The sequence below is a fragment of the Anas acuta genome, chromosome 6 (assembly GCF_963932015.1).
Source record: "Anas acuta chromosome 6, bAnaAcu1.1, whole genome shotgun sequence".
Lineage (NCBI taxonomy): Eukaryota > Metazoa > Chordata > Aves > Anseriformes > Anatidae > Anas > Anas acuta.
The window spans coordinates 35,114,808-35,141,394 of record NC_088984.1 but is presented as its reverse complement, the minus strand read 5'-3'; the positions used below and the strand labels follow the sequence as shown (position 1 = coordinate 35,141,394).

General features: G+C 39.6%; 1 protein-coding gene across 2 annotated transcripts in view; it reads right to left on the bottom strand.

Annotated features, from left to right (window-relative positions):
* Positions 1–23,523, bottom strand: part of COL3A1 (collagen type III alpha 1 chain) — a 50,031-nt gene extending 26,508 nt beyond the window's left edge. The window contains exons 1-5 of one of the 2 annotated variants that reach the window (XM_068686487.1): positions 23,382–23,523; positions 7,146–7,354; positions 5,037–5,069; positions 4,346–4,462; positions 2,061–2,132 (exon numbers count right to left, since the gene is read on the bottom strand). In XM_068686487.1, the coding sequence (XP_068542588.1) occupies positions 2,061–2,132; positions 4,346–4,462; positions 5,037–5,069; positions 7,146–7,354; positions 23,382–23,460 (510 nt within the window). In that variant the 5' untranslated portion in view covers positions 23,461–23,523. The remainder of the gene's footprint in view (positions 1–2,060; positions 2,133–4,345; positions 4,463–5,036; positions 5,070–7,145; positions 7,355–23,381) is intronic. The other variant, XM_068686488.1, reaches the window with a different exon arrangement.
* Between the last annotated feature and the right edge of the window lie 3,064 nt (positions 23,524–26,587).

Here is a 26,587-nt window from a genome sequence, read left to right as displayed (position 1 = left end):
GACATACGGCTACAAACAAACGAGATGTCATTCTTTTTCAGGGTGCACACTGGAGGGATAAACTCATTGTTAGGAATGGCATTTGCTCACTGCCAGTGTCTCCAGACTGTGGATAAATGAGCGGCTTTTAGTTAGGGTATGTGCACTGGGGGAAAGGGTCAAAGCCAACATGTGAAGGTTATATGAGAAAGTACACAGAAATGGAGATGTAAAATACAAAATCAGCCTACATGCAGTAGGAAGCCACTGGAAAGACAGGAATGGAGATGCGTGACTGAGGCATAGTAACCACCCATTGGAAAATGTCAGTGCTACAATGACATTTTTCATTTTATTATACATCCATTTTATTTCAGTTTGGATATTTATTAAAATTAATGGGAAGAATCTATGTAATGTTAAGATTAAATGCTGCATAGCTCTAGAGAATTTAGTCACATCTGCCTGTTACTGCTCTGCTACTTTGCAGTCATGTATTGCATGATGCAGTATAAAAAAAAAACAACAGGTGACAGTATATAGAAAATTCTGGTTGAAAACACTCTAGGATGCCCAATTAAATTATTATTTAATTTAGTTTAGTAATTGATTTGATTTGTTAATTTAATTGTGATCAAAGTACAAGCAGTAAACACCTCAGGGAAAAATGCCAAGAGAGGAGTAACCATGCTTGTTAACTGAGAGATAACCCTGGTAACAAGCATGGTTCAGCACACCCCATATTAAGACACCAAGTAGCAAAATGTAGATGATGCAACAAGCTGTGGGCAAAAACTGTAAGGAGCTGAAAACAAATAAATGAACAAACAAATACAAAAATAAAGGACTGAATAAGACAAATGGATGAATGACCACATTAGTGAATGAATGAGGTAGAAACAAACAGATGAATATAAAGGTGAGAAAATAACAAACTACGGTTCAGAACAAACAGCTGCCACGATTAAGTAAGATTTATTTCACAAGATGATCTGATGGAACCCTGAAAAACAATACGTTTGCTTGGGAATGCCTGGATATATTGCAATATATGGCACCCAAACCTTGCTATGCAGCACAAGATTAGCAATCACAATTACATTTAAACAAAGCAGCCCATTTCAAATAATAGCAATTCGTCATATCCATCACATAACAGATTGCCTGAATCAAGAAAGACACTTAAAGATATCAGTATGATATCATTGCTGCAGAAAGATCCATGTCAACGGTGGTGAATATCTATAAATCCTAGTGCCTAAAAGAAAAGTCATGAGGTACACCTTTACCATTTAATTTATATAGTAAACATAGCTCATGCATAACTCTTTCAGGCCATCCAAGCTTTAGCTCACTAGAAAAATTGTGAAAAACTTAGGCCAGGCATAGCAGGGAGATACAGCATCCTTAGTACACAGTCTGAATAGCTGTGGGTAAAAAAATCATAATAAAAAAAGAAAAAGTGAAAAGCTTTGATGCCTGGGATGAAAAGGAGATTATAGCAAGGGTTTTCTCACTTGTTATCAGGCAATTTTGAGTTGTAGAAATGTGAACAAGTATGGAAAATCACACTGAGTAAGGACAGGATGCTGTTGAAAGAATAAATGAAGATTTGGGACAGTAGAAGGGGTTAAAATGTGGTGGAGGTTGGGGGAAGCTATCAGTAGTAGATAACAAAACAGATAAATGAGGAGGGTATGGAAGGGAGAAAGAAGTAAACTCTTGGGCAGGATGAGAAAATGAATCAGAGAGAGATCAGAAAGATGAAAAGGAAGAAAGAAAGAGAACAAGAAAAAAACAAAAAACAAAACAAACAAACAAACAAAAAAAAAAACAGAAAAAAACACCCCCAAAACAAAGCACCCACAGATAATCTATAGTAATTTTCTAGAATGACGCTGCCAAGCAGACTGCTGTCTTACACCACATTCCACTTGCAGGCAATAATTAAATTAAAACATAATTTGTTAAATTATAATCAGGATACATAGACATCCAAGGCATAATCTACAAGCAAAAAGTTTGTTCTTTAAAAAAAAAAAAAAAAAAAAGAGGACAGATAAAAGGCTTTATCATCTTACAATGGGCTGGGGGTAACCCATGCCAATTGAGCCAGCCTTCACATCATAGGAGTCATACTGTGGAGAAAAACTCTGTAAAAGAAATAGAGAAAAACAGAAAAAAAAAAAAAAAAAGAGAAAAAAATGTTTGCTACAAGTCAAATAAGTATTTTCTTACATTTATATGGCAAATTAATAGAAAGAACTCATTTGCATACATTGAGTACTATCATCCATAAGAGAAGCCTAGCCAATAACTTTTGTGTTCTTGGTTTAAACACTTCTGACAATTTGTCTGGAAACCAATGGAAGTTCAGTCAAAAGCATTTAGAGAAAACGTGTCCTGTGGGGCTTTGTGACAGCAGATAGCTTCTCTGACATGCCCACTTACATAAAATACTGCTTAAAAAAAGCCCCAACCATTGAATTTTACAATCAGTTTTTCAAGGAGATTCTATGTAATTCTTCTATTTGAAGTTGACTTTATTATGCAGATAATAGGGAATTTAGTTGAACAACATGGCATTAGTGCACATAGGTGGTTGAAGTGCAGATACATGCAGAGTTCTGTCTGATAACCCAAACCACCTTGGATCCAGCTCTTCCACTGGCCAGGCCCAAGAAGGATCCTGTGCTACTGATATCAGCCATGAGGCCAGGATTCAACAGCATTGGAGTTGGAGACTAGTTCAGCCTTTCTTGTATCTGCATCTGCCAAGCCAAAAGTGGTAGTTATCTTGGTATATTATTGTCATGTCCACTGAGGCTGGTTAGCACATCTCCCAGCAGCTCAGTCCTTCCCTGACGATTGCTTTCAGAACTAAATAAAATGAAGACGTCTTTCCTCAGTGTTTTGGCTCACCTGTGAGTGGGATGAGTATGTGGAAACTATGAACAGATGAACAGTGGCCTGTGTTCAAAAGTAACTGTTTTATCATAACATTTTAACAGTTTTGCATTAAAGCCATTCCATCTCGTAAGGTTGGGCTTGCTCGATTGCTTGGGAGACAACGGGACCACTTGTCTAAGTGCTAACTGTGAATCAACAACCTTAAAAATCAAGCTGCACAGTACCTGCAGTTAAAATTTTCCATGATACAGCATGAACCACTTGGAGTGCAAAAAAGAACACTGCCCCATGCAGAAAAAATTAAGATGAAGAAAATATTTTCCTCAATTATACTACAGTGCTAACCATAGCTACCAATGCCACGTGTGCCTAAAAATCATGTTCTGTACGTCTGGAAGGTGTCAAAAGTGGGGCTTGGACAGAATTTTAGGCATCTAAAGATGGAATTGCAATATTAAAGTCTCCTCTTTACTAGCCAGCTAACCTTGGTGATGCTGGTGTTGCACAGGGGACTCAGGGGTTTTGACCACCACCCCAATAAGACCTCAGAAGCTTTCCTTCTGTGTCTGCCCAGCTCTTCAGAAGAGAATTCAAGATTTGGTGGGCCAAAAATAAAGAGGGAACACAACAAATAGCAACCAAAATGGGACTTCTCTGCAAGCAGGGGACACGAGTTTCAGTCTAGTTGCCTGGGAACGTTCTTTGTTAAACATGCAAAATAAAGGAAAGTGAGAGAGGTCCTTTGTCATTAAGCTTGAGAGGATACACTTCCTCCAGCACAGTTCTTTCTGGTCAGATTATTTCTGAGTCATATAAGTCTTTCATCAGATCTGGCCCAAAAGTTTTAAAAATAAGATAAGACTGTGATTTAACTGTGCTTCAGCCAAATTTCATGGAAAAACAAATAAACTACAGAGAAACAAAACCTTGACCTATTACTCAGCTGTGTTTTTCAAAGGCACAAATGAGAGACAAATGCCTTTGAAAACAACATATGTGTGAAGGTACAAGGGATAAATTCTTTACTGCCTTTGAAACCCTCCCTCCTATGTATTATTTAAAACAAAAACAATCAGGGCAATCCTGTGATTCACATGAAACAGGATGTCTCCTATTTCACCCCAAGCTTTCTTGGTGAAATAATGGCTCTTTGAAGTCAATAAAGTGCTGCTATTGACTATATTATGCCTAAAATTTCTCCTCAGCGTGGGTGCTTTCCAATTGCAGATTGCTTGCCACAACTGTGTCAATTTACCTTCCTGATGGTTTGTTGAGGACTGGAAAAGGCTGAGAGACAGTCAAGCTTCTCTCCCTCCCCATCCACTTTTTAGTCATCTCTGGGAGTCATCACCAACGCAAGAGCCCAGCCTGCTGCTTCACAGCAAGGGCTGTGGGTGTCCACAGGACAGTACTGCTCATGGGCAACGAGTAGAAGCTGAACACAATGATGACTTACACCTCCGTTGATGCTGGGACACGACTGGCAGATGCCGGGGGGACCAGGAGCTCCGGGGCTCCCTGGCTGTCCTGGGGATCCAGGGGTACCACTTCTGCCTGGAGGACCAGGAGGGCCCTGCAAAGATACAAACACAGCAGATATAGACATCAAAGCTTGCCTCGAACATTTCTGTTTGTCGCAAAGTCTGTGGGGTTGTGGTGGTGGGAAGCTTTCTCTATTAACCATAATTAGGGACACGCCTGATCATTCAGGAAAGATGTAGACAGTAGGCAAATTTAAATGAGGAAACCTTTATTAGCTGCTGGAGCCTTACTGCGTCCAATATTTGATCAAGCACATCAGAAATATTAAACAGGTCGATTCCTGAATATGAAAGTAATACTGCAAGTGGAGACCATAGATTTTCCTTCTACTGGGAAGAAACAATGACAAAAATAACATGTAATGCAGTTTGGACTAAACTCTCCTCACTGTCTATTTTTTCCCAGTTGAAATCATTAAGAGTTCCATTGAAGCTAAAAGAGATTACTTCAAAATAACAATACTGCACAGATTTGCTGCAGACAGTGCTGACATCTAGGAAAGCTGGGTATCTCAGCAGCTTGAATGGTATATATCGCACTGTAAGAACTGGCTCTTGATTTTGTTAGTTTTCTTGGGAAAAAAAGAAAAAAAAAGCTGCACTTACAGGTTCTCCCCTGGGGCCTTGAGGGACTGGAGGCTAGAAAAAAGGAAAAAACAATTAAATTAAGAAAGAAAACAAAGTCAAACTGAAAACCGAATATATATGAAAAAATAAACAAGAGGAAAATACATTTAAATACTGAAGTATAGTTTTATATAGTTTTATCAAATAAATTAAAATTGTTCTTTTCAAAACATTTAAAAGCTTTTTTTTTTTTTTTTTTTTTCCAGTCTTTCATCTACACATTCATGGTGCATCCATAAAGTGTGTACATCTACCAGAGGCAAAAATCTGGTGCTAATGAAGTCAGTAGAGCTTTGCCATTTAGTGTGATAGGGACAGACGTCCACTGTGAAAGTCTGTAAAGGATGAATTATTTGCATCCTTGCCTACTAAAAAGCACATTAATACATGTGATAATATAGTTAACTTTAATTTTTTTTTCAGACCTGATCCCCCGATTAATTTATTTTTTCAATCAGCAACTCATCTATAGGTTACAATCTAGATTCTCAACTGGCATTTTAGAACTTTTTTTTTTTTTTAATTGAATTCAGCTGCTAGTGATAGCAAAGGATATTCAGCTGAAACGACCTTGGATTTTTCAAGGTGGTGATTTTCTGTCCATTACTCAAGGTCAGCAGGACAGCTTCTACTGGGCTGACCAAACTCTTGCAAATTGAAGACTGAAGGAAGTAGTCCACGTGGCCTATGTTACAAGGTACCACAGAACTGATTAAACAGGGTTTGAACCTCCCTGGGGATTTCAGTCCTGAAATGACAACCCCTTACTCCAGGAACTGAACAGAAAGCAGCTCCAAGACTCAAGGAGAGAGGAAGCTGTGCTTGAATCTCCATCATGCTTGTATGGACCACTCATTTGTGCAGCTACAAACTGTTCAGTGAAGCAGCTCAGGCAATTCTGGAAGCTGTATAAGTGCACTAGAATGATGGAACCAACACTAGGATACACATTTGTATGCAACTTTTCACATTTAAACAGAAACATTATTTATAAAGCTGTAATTGTGCATCTTCTGCCTTCCTCTTCTGTCTACACATCTCTTTTCAACCTTTTATTTTTCTCTTACACACAGTCTTCCCTCTCTTCCATACACAAACACAAAGATCACTCTATAGGGATCTGTATTTCTTATTCATAATGGAAGTTGGGATATTGAGTTACTGACAGATCATTCATTAGAATTCTTTTAATACAACCCAACCTTTGAAGCAATGAAAATCTCAGGAGTCTGTCCCATTTAAATGCCTGGTTAAGAACTGTCAATGTGCCTATGGAAATCAATATACTTCAACTTTTTTTTTTTTTTTTAAGATCTCAGGGATCTTGAACAAGCATGAAATGTTCAGATGACCTTTGAGTATTTCTACAATGCAGATTTCAGTATAGCTAGCTCAAGGACTGAGGCAGTTTAGGTAGATTTGGCATGCACTAACAATATTTTTTTTCATGAGGTTAAGGTGATACAACTGCTTTAGCTAATACTACTTACTTTCCTTTACAGTGCAGTAAGTCACACAGTAACTCTGCAATAATAAATTTACTATACAAAGATACAGAATTGAGATGATAAGAAATGCAAGCTCACAGCATGCTGTGAAAATTATGCTAGCAATAGTTTCATGGATTTACAATGCGCATGATGTTGACAAATAAGCTGTTTGCATTATTCTTGTGTTTTGCCATAAAATGAAAAAATGAATAGCTAACCATTGCCCTCTATCCCTCTTTGTTTCTATTTCTCTTTGCCTGTCGGCTATGGAAAAGTGGGTTGAAGGACTTCTTGCTTTCAGACGCATGGTCCAAAGGGCTAACAAGTATTTTATCAGATCTGGTACCAATCCACTGCTGGAATACAGACATAGTGATATATTCTCAATTTTACCAAAATAAAGATAAAACTCAGTGAAAATTCAGTGTTTTTATTTGATTTGGCAAAATTTACCCATTCTAAGTATTTGCCTGGAGTCAAAAAGTGACATGCTCTGTATTTAAAAGAAAAGTATTTAAAACTATCTAAGAGAAAATCAGTTGAGATTGGCCTAGCTCAAGAAGAAGGTGACACCAAAGTAACTATATTGAGGACTTACTTTTGTAGGCTGCGGTGTTGTTTGTGGACAAACTGGACAGCACTCTCCAAAGGGGATCTCTGGGTTGGGGCAGTCTAACTCCTGGTCGTCACAGATGATGTCATCACAGAGAACAGATCCGGAGTCACACACACAGATTTGGCACGGCTCTGGTTTCCAAACATCCCTGTCAGCATAAACCTGCCCAAGATGGGTACATCCTCCTAGGACTATGGGAAAGAAAGAAAAAAAAAGGTTCAGTATTATTACAGGTGTATTTTACAAATCAAAGAGGATTAACATGAAAGCTTTCAGATAATCTGTTTTGTTTTCTACTGTAATATAGTTTATCTGTGTACAGTAAAAGGCTAAATGCTTCTCTTCAGACACTGGGAGGATGTTACATTAACTGCAGAGTCTGCTCTGAATCTATGAATAGACATCAATAGAAACCTCCTGGAGTTGATCCAAAGCCCAATTAAATCTGCGATAATCTTCTGTCTAGAGTAATTCCAGTGTCAGACTGAGTGTAATTAGCAATTGAATTCTTTGATGCAGATAAAAAGCAAGTGTGCCAAATCTCTCAAATGAGAGTACCATTGGCACCCAAGTGCCAACATGTGCACTTGCACATGGATGCAGAATAAGTGGTCTGTCCAGCATGAGCTCTTGCTGCTAGCATCTTGCATTAATAGAGAGCATCAAGTGTTTTCAAAATGGTTTTTGAAAGCTGACATATGCAATAGATCTAAAAGAATGTTTGCATTAATTGCCCAAATGGTTTGCCATAAATTTGTCATCTGGACTGCTCAAATGCTGTAAGTCTCTATTTTCAGAAAGTTGTTCATCTGTAATATCCATAGCTATGTGAATTCCTTCCAGCAGCTATTCCACTGATCAAATTTGTTGTAGATAATGAATTTGAGGAGACTAATGGAAAACAGATTTGAACATTAAACTTTAGGTTTGTGTATTCTTTAAGAAACCAGATCCAGAATTCAGCCATTTAATAAAGTAATATACAAATAACACTACAAAGTTAGATAATCAACAAAGTTCCTTGTAAATTTTGTAGAAATATTAGTCTCAGACAGCAAATATAAGTGAATGCCTTCATTAATGACGTAAGATTTTTTTTCCCCATGAATAATTCAAAATTTGTTTGCAAACACACAGTGATAGAGAAATAGCTGTGTACCTACACAGTCCTTAAGAGAAAAGTTAATCCTTAAGGAAAAGTTGCCTACTACACATCATTCTTCAAAAAGAAAAACAAAAATATACCAAAACATGTAATTTAGAGTTCTGACATTAAAATTACTGCTGGCTCCGGACTGAAAACTCTGAATACCATCAAATTGTTGTAATGGTCCTAATTATGTAGTACAAGACTGAGTCCAAATCTATACTGCAGCTTATTACTGTTGGTTATGCAGCCCTATTTTCTTTTCTCCCGTGCAGTATGTTTCACCTTTGTTAATTCTCTTTTCCACTACCACATTGGCACATTGGCCTAATTTTCTGTTTATATTCTTTCCTTTTCTTTCTGTCTTTTTTGGTCACATCCTTTCTCTTCTCACGCTTCTTTTCTTTCTTTCCCCCCCATTTTCTCTGCTCAGGTCTATCTTTCTCATAATACATAACTTTACTTTCTATCTTCCCTTCAGCCTCTTGTCTTAGAACTGAACAGTCTACTTACTTTTCTGCCCTGCACTCAACTGAAATGAGTTTTTCAGACCCTGCATCTCCTTGTCACTATTGACCTGACTTTTCCCTCTGTGTCACCCATGAAGTTCATGTCATCATACTCATACTTTAACTGGGCTCAAACAGGAGGGCAATGGAGAAGCCCACCAAGACCTCCTGACTGAGAGATGGTGAAGAATGTCTTATTTCCAGGACATAGGGTCACAGCATCAGGTGCTGCTTCAGAGGACAACATTTAACAGCCACTATATCTGATAAGAAGTGTAACATTTATTTCAGAGTAGGATCCAGACAACCATCATTAGTCTCTCAGGCTAGATTTAGTTTCTAAATAGTTGCTTGGTTTCCCAGCTCTCATCCTGCATAATCACGTCAGCGTCTCAGGTAAATAAACTGATTTTCTGCTTGATTAATAGCTGACTGTCTCTCTAAGAAACATTTTCCTCCTCGAAGAAACCAATAATTCACGGTGTTGAAAACAAACAAATAAAAAAACCACCAAACTTGACAAGACAAATTAGAAATGCTTCCCAATAAACAAGGAGGCTGAAAAGTACTTTACAAAACAAGAGCAGCATTACAAATGAAACCTTTTTTTTTTTTTTTTTTTTTTTTTTTTGTGTGTGTGTGTGTGTGTGTGATCTAATGACTCATAAAACAAACAAACCAACCAACCAACCAACCTAAATTAGAAGTGCCAGAAGCTGAATAGCTCAGTGTATGAGTGAGTGGCTCACTGTATACAAGAAGAGCCAGAAGGCATTATATTGCATGGAGTAGAATAAATTCAAAGCTACTAGGAAGACTAGAGCTTGCTGTCCATAAGAAAGTAGGTAGATGGATGTGCTCCTGAAAGCACGGCTGGGCACGGATCTGCTCTACAGCAATGTACTCAGCATCACCTCAACTTACACACTTTCCACCTCCACAGGGTAAAATGTCCTTCTCATTTACAAACATCATGAGCAAGGGAAGAGACCAGTTTTGTTTAGCTTAGGGCAAAACACAGTTTTGCATAGAATTATTAAATAAAAATGCCATTACTCAGATCTAGAAGAATGTTATTATGTGTACATGTAACGTACACTTAAATGACTCAAGTACAGGAAAAAAAAAGAAAGAAAGCAGATTTCTGTTCTTACAAGGTTGCCATTCAGTTTTTCTGCAGTAGATGGCATCATTTAACAGGAAGAAAGAAGAAATAAAGCTTGAAACCATCTGGATGTAATGACATTCATATTTGCTTCTAACTTTCTGGACATTATTAAATGAATTAAGAAATAAGCTAAGAGAGTTGCAATGAAAATCGTTGTGGCCTTTGGCAGAATGAAAGTATTAAATAGATTTCCAAAGGAAACTTGCATCTGGGAAGACTTAGTCCATTCAAGACACCCCCTCTGTGCTCAGATGTAGATCTGTGTGTCAGCATGTTATGACATAATGCATTTTGCATTGCTCATAAACATTAAATGTTAGCTCTGAAATGCTTTGGAAAGCTGATTTGTGCTAAAGCACTGGCAAGCAACATATAGGAAGCATAAGGCCATAAAAAAGCTGACTTGCCTGCTCCTAGACTTGTGGTAAAACAGTCGCATACTTGCCTTAACCAGCTTTTCTGATGGATTCCTGAACATATATATTAGCCAGAGATTTAAAAAATATATTAGAAATGAATAGTGCTGGCCTAAGGCAATGCAAAATCTTATTCTGCTCCTGAAAGCCCTGAATGCAGCAGCTCTGGAAAGCTTTGTTTCTCTGACAGTTACTGCGATGGCTTGTTGGGAGCTGTGTCAATCTATGATAAATTTTAGAAGTCATTAATTTTATAGAGTATCTGAAAGCCTGAATAACTTGGCTTTTACACCTTTTACTGAGCATTCACATTTTAAAATATTTCTGTATTTTGCTGTGAGTAGTATTTCTCTGGGCAAGCCTAAAAAAAGGAGGAGAAAAAAATGGAAACAGTCTTTGTGATATGCTGGTTCTGAGTTATTTCCCATTTTCTGAGCAGATTAGCAGTTGTATATGGAAGCAGGCAACTCAGGCAGAGCTGAAAGGAAAATCATCATTCTGTCTTGAAGGAGAGTGAACATTAAGAATGGAACATTAAGGAGCCCAGATAGGTAGAGGAGGAAGCAAATACGGTCATTTTAGGCCTGGAGGATGACAGATGTCATACATTACATAAGTATTGACACAGGGAAATCTGTTAGCAAGTGCTATGACCTGAGAAGCTGACCTGCTTTCTACTCGCGTTTGGCTTTGTACCTGTGGAAGTGCTGTGATCATGACTTGACCACATTTATGCGGCAAACAGAAAAAAATCTCCTAACAGCGTCCTCCAAAACCACAGGCTTTTCCACTTTGGACGAAGCAGATGACCAGCTATTGCATTAGTGGCATACTCACAGAGCCCAGTTGCCAGCAGAGCTGAGGAGCTTTGGTCTGCAAGAATCTGGTGACCACCACCACCACCACCAGTCAGGCAAAAGTTTTGCATTTATTTACCTTGGATCTAGTCAAGCCTAATGGGCTGAAATGAAGGAGTCCTTACCCTTAAATTTGACTGGATCCAAAGCCTGCTGGAAACAGGAAGGGACTTTTAATTGTACAAAGCTTATGTTTTCTTACGCTGACCTGGTTTGGGTTATTTGCTTTACTGTATGACTACTTCAGAAAGTATCTTTGCATTTCTTCTAGGCTAAATGCATCTATTTATTGTATATTCCAGCAAGACTTTATGTTATTCATCAAGAGGCCAATTTACAAAGACAAAGTTCATTTTCAGTGGAAATGCCCCGTTCTCCCCTATGCTGAAGGAGCCCGAGGAATCCATCCCAGCTCCTGAAGCAACCCTGCTTTCCATCTACTGAGCAGAAAATTAATGCCAGCGTCTACCTCAAAGCAAGTGGTTTGGCCTTGCTGTCTGGTATTAAGGCGGTGTTTATAACAAAATCAAACATGCTCATTCCATGGTGTGATCACTAATGGAAACAAATGGACTCTCCTCATCAACTAATCGGCTTGCTGAGCCAGACAGGCCTGCTCTGCCCATGTGGACTCCAGCAAGGTAAGTGCTGAGTACTCAAAAAGCCTGAAGTAGTTCAGGCAGAAATATAAGAAAAACAGTAGGTTAATTACATGTTTTTTAAACTGCTGAGCCTGCAGACATTTCCTCATCTGGAATTGCCCTAAAACAGCTGGTGATTTTTGTACTGCCTGTGTGGGTGAATGGAAGTGTCAGGGATGAAACCTCCATTAACAAAACACCAACTGCAGCCTGTGAAAAATCAGAGAGGTGTCGTTTTAAAAATTCTTTACTTCTCCGTTGCCTGCAGGAGAAAGAGCTGTTACTGGGTGCAATAGGATGGGAGTGCAACTGAATGGTTCCCAGATTTCCAAAGTTTCACAGCAGATAAGAATTTTAAACTGAAAGTGAAGCTTCTAGGGATGCTCATCTGCCAAAAAAGCTGGCATTTGGACAGTGCCACTGCTCCACTCCCAGCCCTTTTCCTCTTTATTCAGCTGCAGAGCAAGGAAGAGAAAGCAGCATAAAATAATGCTGGTAAACCATAATGCTGTACTTTTATGTCAGAGGTGTTGGAGAAAGGAAACTCTCTCTGTTTCACTGGCGATGTATAGAGAAGGCTGGATTCTCAAGCAGAGGTCCATTATGCCAGAGACTGTCCCTGCTCTGAGGCCCACCTAGTCTGTCACATAACAAAACAGTGGAAAAACAAACAAACAAATAGGCCTGCACAGGTACAAACAAGTATTTGTGTTTTAAGCAAATCACTGCTTGTGTCCTTCATTCTTTGTAAGCTCCAAGTGCTGCAACCTTTCTGTGGCATTTAGAAATTTGTGAAACACTTGGCAAACAATATCCTTATGGGCGTAATTTGTTACCAAGTAAAACTCAAAATGCCTTTATTTTCCTCACAGGTTATAGCTCTTTCCTAATCTTTCAAAGTTTGATTGATGTTAAGGGCTCCAACTTTTCTCCCGTATCTTCTGAAGGCTGCTGCTCTTCTTGAAGGTGATGTGATCTGAAGGGACTGGGACTGTCACAGTGCCCTGTGTTCAACATTTATGTTTCTGTATTCAGTCTCACGTGGTGACATCCTTGAATAATGTTCTCCATGCAACTGCTAAAGGTCACCCTGCCACGGACGCCTTGCTTTGAAACAGGCACAAGCGACATCCCATCAGGGATGCTGTTGCTCAACAGTCCCAATGCCTTCAGCTGCAGGATGGCAGGGAGGACAATGGCAGAATAGATTTCTTGTTTCAAAGCTCTTAACGGGAAAACAAATTGGTTTAGTTTGTGATGTTCGGTCAATAATTTTCTTTCTTAAGGTTGTCCTGAGAATCGTTGCTTTCCTGTTTCTGGATCAGTAAGAGTTGTTTTGGGAAAATCACCCAATAGCCACAAGAAACAATTCTGTTGTTAGTTATTTCTTGACAACTTCATGGCCTACATGCATGTTTGCTTGTTTGTTTGTTTGTTTTTTGTAACAGAGAAATATATTCCTGAAGGACCATTTGTATTGGGATGCTAGTCTTGAATTTCCTTTCCAAAGTCAACTCAACCAATTACATTTTAACCTGTTTTTTAAGTAGAGGTAGACTTGTTTTGCTATAATCTGCAATATGTATCATTCATTCCTGATCAAGGGTAAACAGCATCTGATCAGAAACTCCCTTGACCTTACTGGGCTTTTACTGAGCATTTTGACAAGATGAACTGTTTGCGTTAGAGGATGGCACACAGCAAGTAAAAAATTCATCTTAATTCAGTGCAGTCAGAGTCTTTGGGAGGGCCATTGCATAATTTCTCAGTCATTCTTACCATTACTGGTAAAACGCCTATGAGGTTTTTCCATTCCCTCTGTTCTTATATTAAAATGTTTTTTGCATATCACCTTTTGTGCCATTTGGTGTCACTCTAAAAATAAGCAGCAGGCTGCAATCAGTTTACCTGTGGACATTGAGTTGTAGTGCTGGTATAAATTCTCACTGCTCTGCAGTAATTTGTTTTGATGTGCTCCTTGTCTTTAGAGCGAAGGATGCCAAATGGCACAAAGACCCATGTCTAAATCTCCAATCAGATGGAAGCTGACGTAAATTCAAGGTCTGATGTGAATTTATGGATTTATTGGTTTCTTTAAACATGCATCCTGCCCACTCTTTGGGCAGTCAATGAATGCTTGTATGGACAGAGTTCAAGTGTCAAGCTAATCTCAATTTAATCTCATAAAAAACTGGCCTAGCATTTTTCTAAAAGAGAGCAATAGCTTCATGTTCAATACTACTAGGATTAAGTAAGTGGAAAAAATTACCAAAATCCACCATTCTATCACACCATTTTATCAGAGAGATAAAAATCAACCAGGGTGAAGGTGTATCTCCAAGACACAAGACATTCTCTTCTGCATTTCTGTTTTTGACCAGGATCAAAAATCATTTATAATGCTGAAGGATTCTTTGCACCATTCTTGCCATAGGCCTACTCTGAGAAAGAATAAAGAAAATCTGGGAAAGTTATTGTGTATGAGCAAGTTGTCCAGGCTGTGCAACCAGGTTTTCCTTTTCATTGCCTAAGTTTGCAATTAAAACAACTTTTTTTTTTTTTTTTTTTTTTTCCAGATAATTAAAGTTTTGAGCTGCCCATGATCTTCTCTTCCCCCTTAGCTCAGTGAGAGGACTAATGACTTTATGCAATGCCATTTCTCTGCTTTTCCTTGGAAGAGACCAGCTTGATTCAATACTTCTCTCCTGAGACTGGAACAGATGGGAAATGTTATAGTGCAGTGTATTACATATGGTAATAACATTTATATTTTCAGATAGTTTGGGCAAAGTCAGCCCTCTTACAGCTCTGTGGCCGTAGTGGATTTGCATCAGAGATGAGTAAAACAGCAGGGGGTCAAATTCTACACTCACATAACTCCCTGTACAGTTTTATTGATTTCCCTGTAATTTCAGAATTTGGAAGTAAATGAAGGCTTTGGTTCTTGTATTTCATATTCCAGTGATGGATTAAAGAACTCTGGCATATAGTCCACAGAAAAGAATCATGTCTTTGACAATAAATTAAAAGTATTTGCAATTCACAAGGTCAGGGGAAAAACAAAATGCAGCAGGCATTTCTGAATGCCTAGAACATCATTAGCCTAGTTTCATCGGCAAAAGGATTTGTATTCATTCACTCCTCGTTCCAATTTGTACCAATTCACCTCACAGCCATTCTGGACAGTTTGCTGGATACAGATGGCAGTATTTGATTCTCATAGAGGACATTAATTGGCTATTTGTACACTGAGCACGATGTTCTTATTGTCAACTTGCTAAGGCTACTACAGCCAGTATCGCAAGGGTTTTCTCAGGGTACTGAAGACACTTCCAACTTCACCACCTATTTTTTAAAGGCCTAAGCATCTTCCAAACTAGACCCCTTGTCAGGTGAAGGCCACGCTTTAGGCGTAGCAAAGCACCTGCAAGGCCAGAGCTGACTTTTGTTCTTACAAGAGTTGAGCAGTATCACTTACTACGGTGCCTGCCTGGCCCCTCGCACGCATCCTGCTCGCCCAGCCCCACGCAGCTGCAGCGCCAGCTGGCATGGAGCAAGGGCAGGCAGCAACCCAGAGCAGAGGAGGGCTGTAACATCCTGAGCAGACACAGCCAGATGCACCAGTTAATCTGTTGGAGTCCTTAAAAGGTATGAGTGGAAGAGCTTGAGCCAGAGGAAACCTGATAAATGAAGAGGCTCTGTCCTCTTTTTTTCCTTTTCACTGAAAGAAGTTTACGCCACTATTTCTCCTTGCAGCTACTCTAGCAGCAAAAGAATTGGTTGGATTTAATCTTTTTTTTTTCCCCCCATATTTATGCTATTCTGTCTATGCAAAAAAAAAAAAAAAAAAAGAGTGCTCTAATGAGAGGACCACCCTGCCAACTGCAAAGCCACCAACAGGCTCAGAACATTGCACAAAAAAATCTTGCAACTATCTGAGCAGATTTCAATTACTCTTTTCAAAGATTTGCAATTCCCACCACACAGCCTATTGTTTGCTTTCACTAGAACATTCCTCTCTTAAACAACTGGCACAGAATGACTACTGCTCTGCAGGGAAACGAGCTAGCAACATACAGCAGATTTAAAGCCAAGTCCAGAAAAAAATATAAATTTTTAAAAGAGCCTCTCGTGAACGCAGAAGTGTTTTCCAAGATAATATGAAGGCTATTTTCACTGCTTATAACTGAAGAAAAACATGGGGGATGAAATTCATTCTCCTTTGATGCTCAGTGTGGCTATTATCCTGAACATCAAAGGAATAATGAGCGATGCTGCCCATATTTTCCATTAGCTGTATCCAAGCGAGCAATTGTTTCTCTCGTGTCTGTTTGAAAAAGGAGCTGCAACTTTGCTCTTGCTTCTTTTCCTGAAAGAAAATGAAGAGAAGGAAAAGAGAGAGAAAAAGAAGCAGCAGCAGAAAGGGGATGGGAAAGAAGAGGGGGAAAATAGAGGTTTACAGCAGATGGCCTGCTGATGCCTGGGCACTGGGCATGAATTTCAGTGGGAAATAATTACGTCCAGAAATTTTCCAAGAACTGCCAGTGTTGAATTGCTGTGGGAAGTAGTTTCCAGACACAGATCATCCTTTGATATCTACTGCTGCAACCATGCTTGGGTTGTTCCTGGGTTCCACCGCCCTTCGCAGTGCTGAGGCTGGGACTAACACAGACCCTGAAGCCACCATAGCAGCCCACAGAAGTTTTCCACATGGAAGCAGACCTTTGGCTGTCCTGGCAGAAGAGCAGAGTTGCCTGTGCCACCCTGTAGGGTGGGATGCACGTTAACTGAGAGAGAAAAGCAGCAGCAGACAGGGATTGGTCTCCTTTGGCTCTGGATAGCTTTGTGTTCCTCTGGCTTATGCTGCAGGCCATTCTTGTACAAAGTCAGCTAGTCTTAAATTTACAAATGTCACCCCCCTTTAACTGTTAGAGAAGCCCTGGGCTTCCAAAATAACACAACCCATTCAGCTTTAAGCCATGCATCTTCTCGTTATCTTCACATTCTTCCTGTTCAATGTCCTGTGCATGCTTTCTCTTCCCTGACAGCCATCTCTTCATGGACTATTTGTGTGATTCCAAGAAAGAGAAAACTGTGCAGACATTGTTAAATGAGGTACCGCTTCCATTCTCATCCTGATAGTTCATGTTTAAATGAAGGGGTTGACGTAAATGAGGGAAAATGGAAGCACTCTTAGTTAATCTGAAAGGAATCTCTTCTGCTGTCCTTTCACTAAACAAAGCCAGAAGTCCCAGAGTTGAAGTTTATCCAAACTAAAGCCAACAAACGATTGTTGTTGGAGGGGGTTATATCATGTTTTCCATTGTCATTTTGACAAGAAGCAGGCAGAGACTTCAACTTTGCACACTCAGAGATGAGGATATTGGGTCTGAAGTGGAAATAAATAAATAGCGGTTGGAACTAGGGCAGCTTTTCTCAAGCAAAATGGGGAGAACCTTTGCTATGCACTACAAGATGGGAAAGAGAAATGGTTGTCTGAAAGAATAAATGTGATGTACAATGTTCTGTGCCTTTGTGTAAAAGATGTATTGGTTATTGCCAGCAATGGAACTCATTCCTCCTTGCACCCTTCTGGCATTCAAGACAGAATAAGCACACCTCTCTACTATACTTACAGAAGAGACTTTCTGACTCCTGTAAGGTGTTACAAATACTCTATTTTTTAATGTCTGTGATTATCAGTCTGGTAGCCACAACCAGGAGTAAAGTAAGGGTTAATCTTTGAAGCTATTATGCAGCGTCAAGCAATGTGAGAAATATTAATGACACTGTCCCTGCAGTTATGCATGGGACTCTTATTTGCCTGAAATGCAAAGTGTCTGGACTGGGCTAAATGGAGAAGGCTCGGAAAATTCTGTGGGGATTCCTTCTAGATTTCGCAGGCACAAAGCACCTCTTGTCAGAGAAGCCACAGAGAGGACAGAAAGCAAAGCTTCGCAACCCCTGTGCATCAAAAGATTCAATGGAAGAAAGAAACTCCATACAGGAGTAGCCGTCCCACAACAGTTACTAAGCCAGGGCACTGTCTGTTAACAGCATGGTCCTGGGAGAGAACTGCAGTGAGTCACCATGCAGTCTGTAACTGAGAGAACATCACCATGAGCAGCATGGCCCCAGACAACCTTCTCTCTGGGAGCGGTCCCTTGGGTCCCTGCCTGTCTGGAGATGAGTAGCATGTGGAGGGCTGGGGCTGGAGCACACTCCTCTGCACCCATCTACACCTCCCTCAACAGCCTCTTCCAGAGGAACAGGGACACAATAGCTCTCTTTGTGCATTACCCCTGAAGAAGGAATCACATCCATGCCCAGATCTCCATGTGCACAAGACATCATAGATGTATTGAAGGAGGGACAAGTTGGTAAAGTATTATAGCAGCTACTTCAAGGTAAAACAATGACACTAAAATAGCTTCCTTTTTGTTCCACCTTGGGTTAAAGGTTATTTACCTGACTGCCAAAAATCAAACCCAGAAAGTCTTAAACTGTAAGTGTACAGGTAGGTGACAGGTGACTGAACCCGGTGACTGAACCCTAAGCCACTTTAAGGTTGTACAAGTACAATTTATCAAGCTACTTCAGGTTTTTATGTTGAATTAGAAAGGATTTTATTCTGTCCTTTTCAAGTTTGAGCTTTAGTTTCTGGGCATTGCCAATAATAAATTGAATTTTGTTCTATCGCATCGAATTTCTGCAGTGAACTGGGAATCTAATCTAGTTACTTCAAACATTCAACAATGTTGCTAACAACATGCATTTGCTATTACCAATAGCTTTCCTTTTCTCAGCTGAGATCTTTTGCCTTGTTGCTTGAGCATGACTAAAGCATAACACACTCTGGAGTAATAATGGACATGACAATTGCGCTAATTTCCAGTTCTGTGGGTTTTGAGGACTCATTACTTCTAAGCGACAAATTAAAACATGCAACTGCTACAGCAGCTGTGCCTTGTGCTTTTCTCCAAACTGCTAACCTGCCATAAGAGCATCAAGCAATGTAGCTTTCAGGTCACTGGCTAGCCTGGGGAAGCACACTTTGTTGTTGTTTCCCCCTACTGGTAGGCTGAACCTTTCAACTCTGAAGAGATGGCTTTTGATCCAAAATGCTAGGTGACAGTATCACTGTTGTTACTGATCTACAGCAAGCTTTCCCGTTTGCAAAGCTAGGTATGTCTGATTTTCTGCACATTTCTGATCTAAACAAGGAATGAACAACGTTGGCACATAATCAGGACAATAACTAGTAGATCCATGTCAGCTTGCTTTATCAGCCAGGCTGATAAAATAATAGTAATTAATTAATGTATTTCTCTTCAATAGCATTAATTAAAGCTAACACTCAGCTGCTGTGTAAAGCTGGCATCAAGTATGACTCTGCAAGTGACACTTTGCCTGCCTATTTCAATCCTCAAAATTTTGGCAGAAGCTGGAAGAGGAAATAAGACCAGTTTGTAACCTGCAACACAAAGAAGGGAGCAAATGTAATGGCTCTGAGACATCACCAATAACATCAGTGCCAGAGACAACACCCTTCTACCTCTGCCTTTTCTCCCTGTAAGAAAGCAAGAGAGGTTTCCAACTCCCCCTCCTCCTTTAAAAATGCAGTCTGTGTAGACTTGGTCTCAAATCAAAAACAAATATGGAAAATAATGAAAAGGATATTTAATGGTCTCATTTTCCTAAGTCTAATGTCTTCCAGGGATGTGTGATCTGAAATGTGTTTATGAAATTTGACATATTTCCAAGGACATATATATAATGTTTAGAGGGGGTGGATTCCCCAGGCTTTCGTTTAGCATGATTTTTCCAAACCAGAAAGGGATGTATCAACTTTCCTAAGCAGAACATTGTCTGCTATAAACTAGTTGGGAGAAATAGAAGAAGAGCAGTAGACCCCTGACCTACTGTACCTTCAATAGTTTAGATGAGCTAAGAGTATGCAATTATATGTTAACACACAGTAAGTGTACCAAATATACATTGCCTGTTTTTACCTTCAAAAATCTGGAGGAGGTTTTGCTTGTGTTACCATAACCTTTCAGGAAAGATAGTTCTGACTATCATTAACATTACCCTTAAACTAGCGAATTTATCAACAACAACAACAAAAAGGAATACTTGTAATGTTGCATATAGCTAAGTGCTAAAAATGCCTGTCTGGAAGTACCAATGCAGCTGAGCAGTACCTGTCTATTCCATTGCCCATCTAATCCCTTCCAATTAAAAGAAGAAAGCAAAATAGTTCAATCAACCTATTAACAAGTGTTCCTAAAATATCACCCTTTCTTTCTGGGTATTTTAATCAGAAATCACTACTCAACATAAAGAGTTCTTTACATGTTGCCCCCTAAAGCCTCCTTCATTTTAAAACCGTAACTTGGAACTCGAACTAATAGGAAAGGTCAATAAGTCTTCCCAGTGATATTTTAAGACCAAGTTATTATCTTAGAAATGAACTTCCTGACCGGACATCCAAGATAATACATTACAATGAAAACACTAAATTACATGAGAGAAAAAAATCTAGTTGGAATAAAAACAATGGGTTTCTGTCTCTGCTTGCACCCTGCTTTTAGAGCAGCAGTGTTCTCCCAGTGACCTCAGGAAAGTCCCTCGTGGACTGCTGGGTGTACATGAGAAGTGTCATGCTCCACGTGACGGCCTTTACTCATCTCAGATACAGCTGAGGCAGGCCCAGGTCCATCTCAGCTTGCTTTTGGCCCCAACATGAGCAGGGCTGTGCATGTGCTTCCTGTGTAGCCAGTGTACATTGCCAAGTACCTCCAGCCAGTCTAGCTAAAATTAAAGCTGTCTTCTGGAAGTTGCTGTCTGTACTGACTCTACTAACCCGAGTTAGACAAGATGAACATGGGCCTGAAGACTACACAAGTGTACAAGTCATGTGGGCTGGGTAGAGGATGGATTTCTTTCCTGAAGTTGTTTTCAGAGTTCTTTTGCTATTTGGTAGCTTAGCGTGCAGGGTGCAAAGGTGCCTGCAGATGGTGGAAATGAATACACCTTTCTGGAATGTGTCCCATCTACCTGAAGGCCAGCTGTCAGTCACCAGGAGGCATTTCATACCGCACACGCTCAGGGCTTGGCAGCTCCTTACACCACAATTCTCAGCACACGTCAGAAAACCTGAATTGTCTCAGGCTGGCTTCGTTTACAGGCTGAAACGGATTACCAGGGTACTCAGCTTTTCTTCTTGGAAGTCCCAGAAAATTTCTTATTCCACAACATCCAGAGCCCAGGCTTTTGAAGAAGTTCAACCTGAGGCTGTACTCAAACCTCCATTCCTAGCTATTATAGCCATACAAAGAAACACATAGCCCAGAGGTACATCTGACTATCCTAAGCTTCGTATATACCGAGCGGTTTCCTTAATATCTTGCCAAGTCTTGTCTCCTGGCAGGCTTTCTCAAGGAAAATTTTATATTGACTTACATTTGATACTAACCATATAAACATTTTTCTTGACAAGAGAGAGCATTTTAGCATGTCTGGAAATTCTCTTTTGAATCCTGGAAAATTTGGCTTCCCAGTCCATCACTGCCCTGCACACGGATTCGCAATGCTAATAACCAACAACTTCAATTATCTCTTTCCCTGTGAGAAAAGCAAACTGAGCAGTGTGGAAAGGAGCATTCCAAGGAGAGGATATTACTGGGTATATGAAAGGCTAACTTGCATTTTATCAATCTCTCTGTGTAACTGCATCTCTATAAGTAGTATGGAAGGGAGCCCAGGAAGGAAATGTTACTACACCATGAAACAGGAATGTGGCAGAGAAATGAGAATACTCCCTCACACTTCGTTTGTATACTGTTCTTCTAACCCCAGATTTACCATCTCTTGAGTCAAATATGTGTTGCACTTCAGAAACGTCCAGGGAAGCAACCAGAGGGAAGGAAAGAGACCTGGCCTCAGTTTATTGGGAGAAATAAAACCGATGTTTGTTCTTTTTATATTGGACATTCCTTAACCCTCTGAAGAGAGAGAGAGAGAGAGGAAATATATTACAAATATTTAATGCAAATTATATATGTATAGCGTTTGTTGCTGTAAGCAGAGAAAGAACTCACAGCATGTGTTAGCTCAAATTTTCCCATATTGCCATCACTGAGGGTTACTGAAGCACAGCATATATGCTGGAAAAGCAGAAATAGCAAACCTCGGTCTGCAGCACAGCACATTTCATCTCTACAGAATTCCAGCTGCCGTGCAGTGCCTCACCCGTGCCCACGCGTGGCGAGGTGGGCTGGTGCTGGGCGTGCTGCTGCTGCAGGCGGTGCTACCTGGCTGCCACAGCCGGCTGCTGGGCTCATGGCAAGCTCCTGCTTTCCAGCCAGGCTTAGGCAGATAGGCTTGATATCAGCTGGCTAGCTGTTTTCCTGATTTGCAGCATACAGACGGGTAAGGGTGTGGCTTTAAAGGCATTTGGCTCTCCTTTGCTGCAGTGTAACTGGCCGGCACTTATTCAGTGATTTGTAAAGTTATTTGTTGCCCTAGTACAGGAATAAATACATTGCAGATCTTTTCTATTTACAAGAAAGAAATACGCTTTATTGTAAGGAAGGTCTGTTCTCAACTGCCTAGCAAGCAGGACCAGGACACATCCAAAAAAGGTCAGATGCACTTGGGAATGTTTAACTTAAATCACCATACCACACTTATCTCCCTAGTAAGCTGAATTATTCTATATGAAGGATTTTTTTCCTCTCTCCAAGTTCCACGCTCACTTGCTGCCTGGCAGACACACACATAAGCACTCTCAGGCACTCACAGACACTGCCAGTCGCTGCTCAGTCCCAGGAGGGACCAAAGCAGCCTGCAGATGCACGACAGAAACCATTGTGTTTAGGGGAATTCAGCCACCCCCCCTGCTTTATGTCAAAGGAAAAACCCCTCACGCTGATATATTTTTCATATATCGCTCTTAAAAACTGTTTCATCAGAGCTGGGGAGAATTTCTCAGGCTGTTTTCCGTGCACAAATTGTTTAAACAAAGCCCCATGCTGCTGTGGGGAAACAAGCAAGTACAAAGGAGCGGTCCAGATACAAAGCTGGAAGCAGACTTATTGCTTGTGACAAATAACTTCCAGACAGCACCCAGCCAGCAGTTGAAACGCTATTCCACGAGTTAAAGGAAACAGTCAAAAAACTCTCCAGTGTCTGTAATAGGAAGACAAGTAAGAACAAGAAGAAATGCAGCACAGCAGCGAGCACTGCACAGTCCCCTTAGCCACCGGCAAACAGCAAAGCGAAGAGCAACTTTGGGAGGGTAAGGCATGCTCCCGCAGCTTTCAGCTTCAGCATTTGCTGTCTTTACTGCTGGATTAGTGAAGGAAAAGTGTTCTGGTGAGGTCTGTCAGTACGCGTTTCTTACCAGCTATTAAGTGATTGGTGAAAATAAAAAATAAAACAAGAACATTAAATCATAAGAAGCTTGAATTACTCACCGTCCTGTTGTGCCAAAATAACTGAGGGTTGAAACACGGCAAGAATGAGCAAAGTTACTTTTTGCACAAAGCTCATCATGTCTAAATATTAGACATGAGACTCTCTGTGCAAAAAGAAAAAATGGGGGGGAAAGAAAAATCTATTCAAAGTAGCAACATCGGTCGTTCCCTGCCCTTCCAGCACCGGGCCATGTACAGAACTCAGCCACAAGCATTCCCCAGCTTTGGCCTTAAATAGGAAAAAAATTGGCTTACTTTACTTTTCCACCCCCTTTACTGAAATATGAGAAGAAGACCCATCCCCTAACAGTAAATGAATGATTAATATTTCTCTTGGCTTTACAGAAGAATAAAGTCAACTAAACAAGATACACAGCACATCTGGAGCTTTTGTGCATGTGTGAAGCGCGCACTGAGCCTATATATGCACAGTGTGTGCTGCGTGCGAGATGTATGGACGGGAAAAAAAGGAGCCCAGCAGCAGCCTGCCCAGGGCAAAGCATTTTTCATGCAAATCAGCAGTCATACAACCCAAACACAATTTATAATTCTTAGTGCTTCCTAGCAAAGATGAAAGGTGAGTACCTGATGTGACACCCAAAACTGAAAAGTCTCAGCTGTGCAGCAGCAAACTTGGCTGTTTCTGCTGAAGATTCATCAGAGTTAACGAAGGGGAGGCCTGAAAATTGCAACATTTCTGTTCCAGTGCTTTTCTCACATCAGGATTTTGTGTGACCTAGGGAGAAGGAGGCTTACATTAAAAATAAATAAATAAATAAATATAATATATATATATATATAATATATATGCGCATAGGTACCAATTTCACAAACCAATACATTTTTCAATAATTCAGCTAAATGCTGTTATTACAGCAAGTACCACTTTTTTTTTTTTTTTTTACTCTTTGCTCCTCAACAGGAAGATATAGCTGAAAAAAAAAATCAAACTACTATTTTTAATTAACCTCTGTTCTTGAATTATTCCATATAACACTCTACTGATAATCAGAAGAATCAGAACATACAGAACTATTTTCCAAATAAGATGGCTTAAACAGGTTTTGTTACAAATTTAGTTTTGTTGGCAATTTAGCTTAACTTACAAGTTTGAGAGACTCCAAAGTGAATGCAGAAAGCTGTGTCAGTGCGCATCTCTGATAAATCAGTGATCAAATTAATTACTACTCTCAGTTGGTTAATTTGGTCCAGCTCATTAACTGCAAGAGTGCTCACTCATTTGCTCTTAAGCATTGCTGAGATACCAGTGACCCAGGGAACTGTCTCTCCTGTCAATGTTGCATTTATCAATCCCCCAAAAAAGGGACCCACATCTGTGCATGCATAAAAAAATCAAAGCAATGTGAGGCTATCTTTTAATCTGATAGGTATTAGGTCTCACTTCAAAACCTATTTACCTGAAATACATTTGCACTTAAATGGGAAAGTCATCTTCTGCCAGGGTCACCTGAGGTGAAACGGGGTGAAGCAAGTATGAAGAGATCTTAAATAACTTGATGACACTTTCAACATACCTGGAGGGTCTCTTTTTACATCTTACACATCAGAAGGCAGAAATGGCTTCATACCTTTCAAAGGAATGATGAAGGGCTTTTCTGTTTGAATTAAATACTCTCAAATTGTCCATCTTGTCTGTGTTGGGATGTCAGAGTTATTTCAGGCAGTTGTAGGTTTCCATACCCAGTATCACTTTACTTAATAGGTTAAGTTATTTGGCGTATAGATATCAACTAGCTACAATAAGCAGATAGCCACCTGCTATTGATCTATCCTAACCAAAAGGCTTCAAATCTGTATGCACATGCCTGTAAGGTTTTACTTACGCATTTTTTCATATTCTCATATGATTTTTTTCATATTTTCACCAAATATTTCCTTATGCTTCTCATCTTTTTAAAAAACAGAGAACACCCTTAGTGAATACCTTATTTTTACTACTGCTTTCCTTCAATTTATACAGAACGACACTAGATCATTCAATTAAAATCTAAATTCTAAGAACAGTTCTGGATGGTTCACCTTGGCTATTAAATTATGCCCCAACTAAGTTATGAAGCCAAATTTATCACGATATATACTATTTCTGATAGGCATTGGAGAGTCAATCTGCATGCTTCAATTTGTACAGAAATGAACTCTGACATTCCTGAATAGAAACATAACCTATATTACTTCATGATTACATCCCATAAAAATCACTAGCACTTATTGACATTATCTTCCGTGAGTTCTGGGGCATCTTTGCTGTGACTCAGCAAATAATTAATGGCAACAATCAGCTGCATTGGAGTTTCTCATCAATGCTAACTTTAAATAAAAGTGGTGGTAGATTTGATTTTACATTTCTAGAGTGAAAGCGCAATGTATTGTCATATTTTGTCTTGGCATCTGGATTAAACTGGAAAAAATGTATTCATATCAGAATCAGAGAACGGGCATGGAGGGAACCTGGAAAAAATTGTTACTGAATATATTTGTTTTTTACCATGGATACCATGGAGGATGTGTAGACCAAAACTATTGTCAAATCTCAGTGTCAGACAACTTTGGAGTATATATGCTACTCCTTCTGCAATTTGTGATTCTTTATGTACATTTGAGTCTCGTGGTCAATGAAATTCTGAATATATAATATATACAAATACAAAATATATATTTATCAGGTGACTTCAGGTCCACCTACACCAAAGATCAGTCCTTAAGCAAATGATCTAAGTGTTACTTTGAAAGTTCTCAAAATTCAGACTTGTAAAACAGGCCGGTAGCTATCCTTTGTCCCCAAGAGAGCTTAATCTGAACTGCCAGTCTTCAGTTTTTGTCATTGTCCTATGTCAGGAACAAGATTTCTTTTGTTGCTGTTATTCTAGAAGGATTTAAATCATTGTAGAGTATCTTGAAATTTAAAAAGGGGTATATAACTTCAAAGGAATAAAAAGCCAAAAATAGTGCAAATAATCACCAAAAGCAAATATAAATAAATAGGGGAACTTAGTTTATATAAGTTCCCCCAAATGCCACGTCAGTGAAACCTGGTTCAAGTCTTCTAACCATTCTTGTAAGGACTTTATATTTTTCCCCCTGGACTGCACTATTAGTGAACAAAGACACAGTGCTAAGATGCATCTAGCAGATTGTTTTCTCTTCAAGCCCACTTTTAAAAAATACTTGACCTACCGGAAGAACCG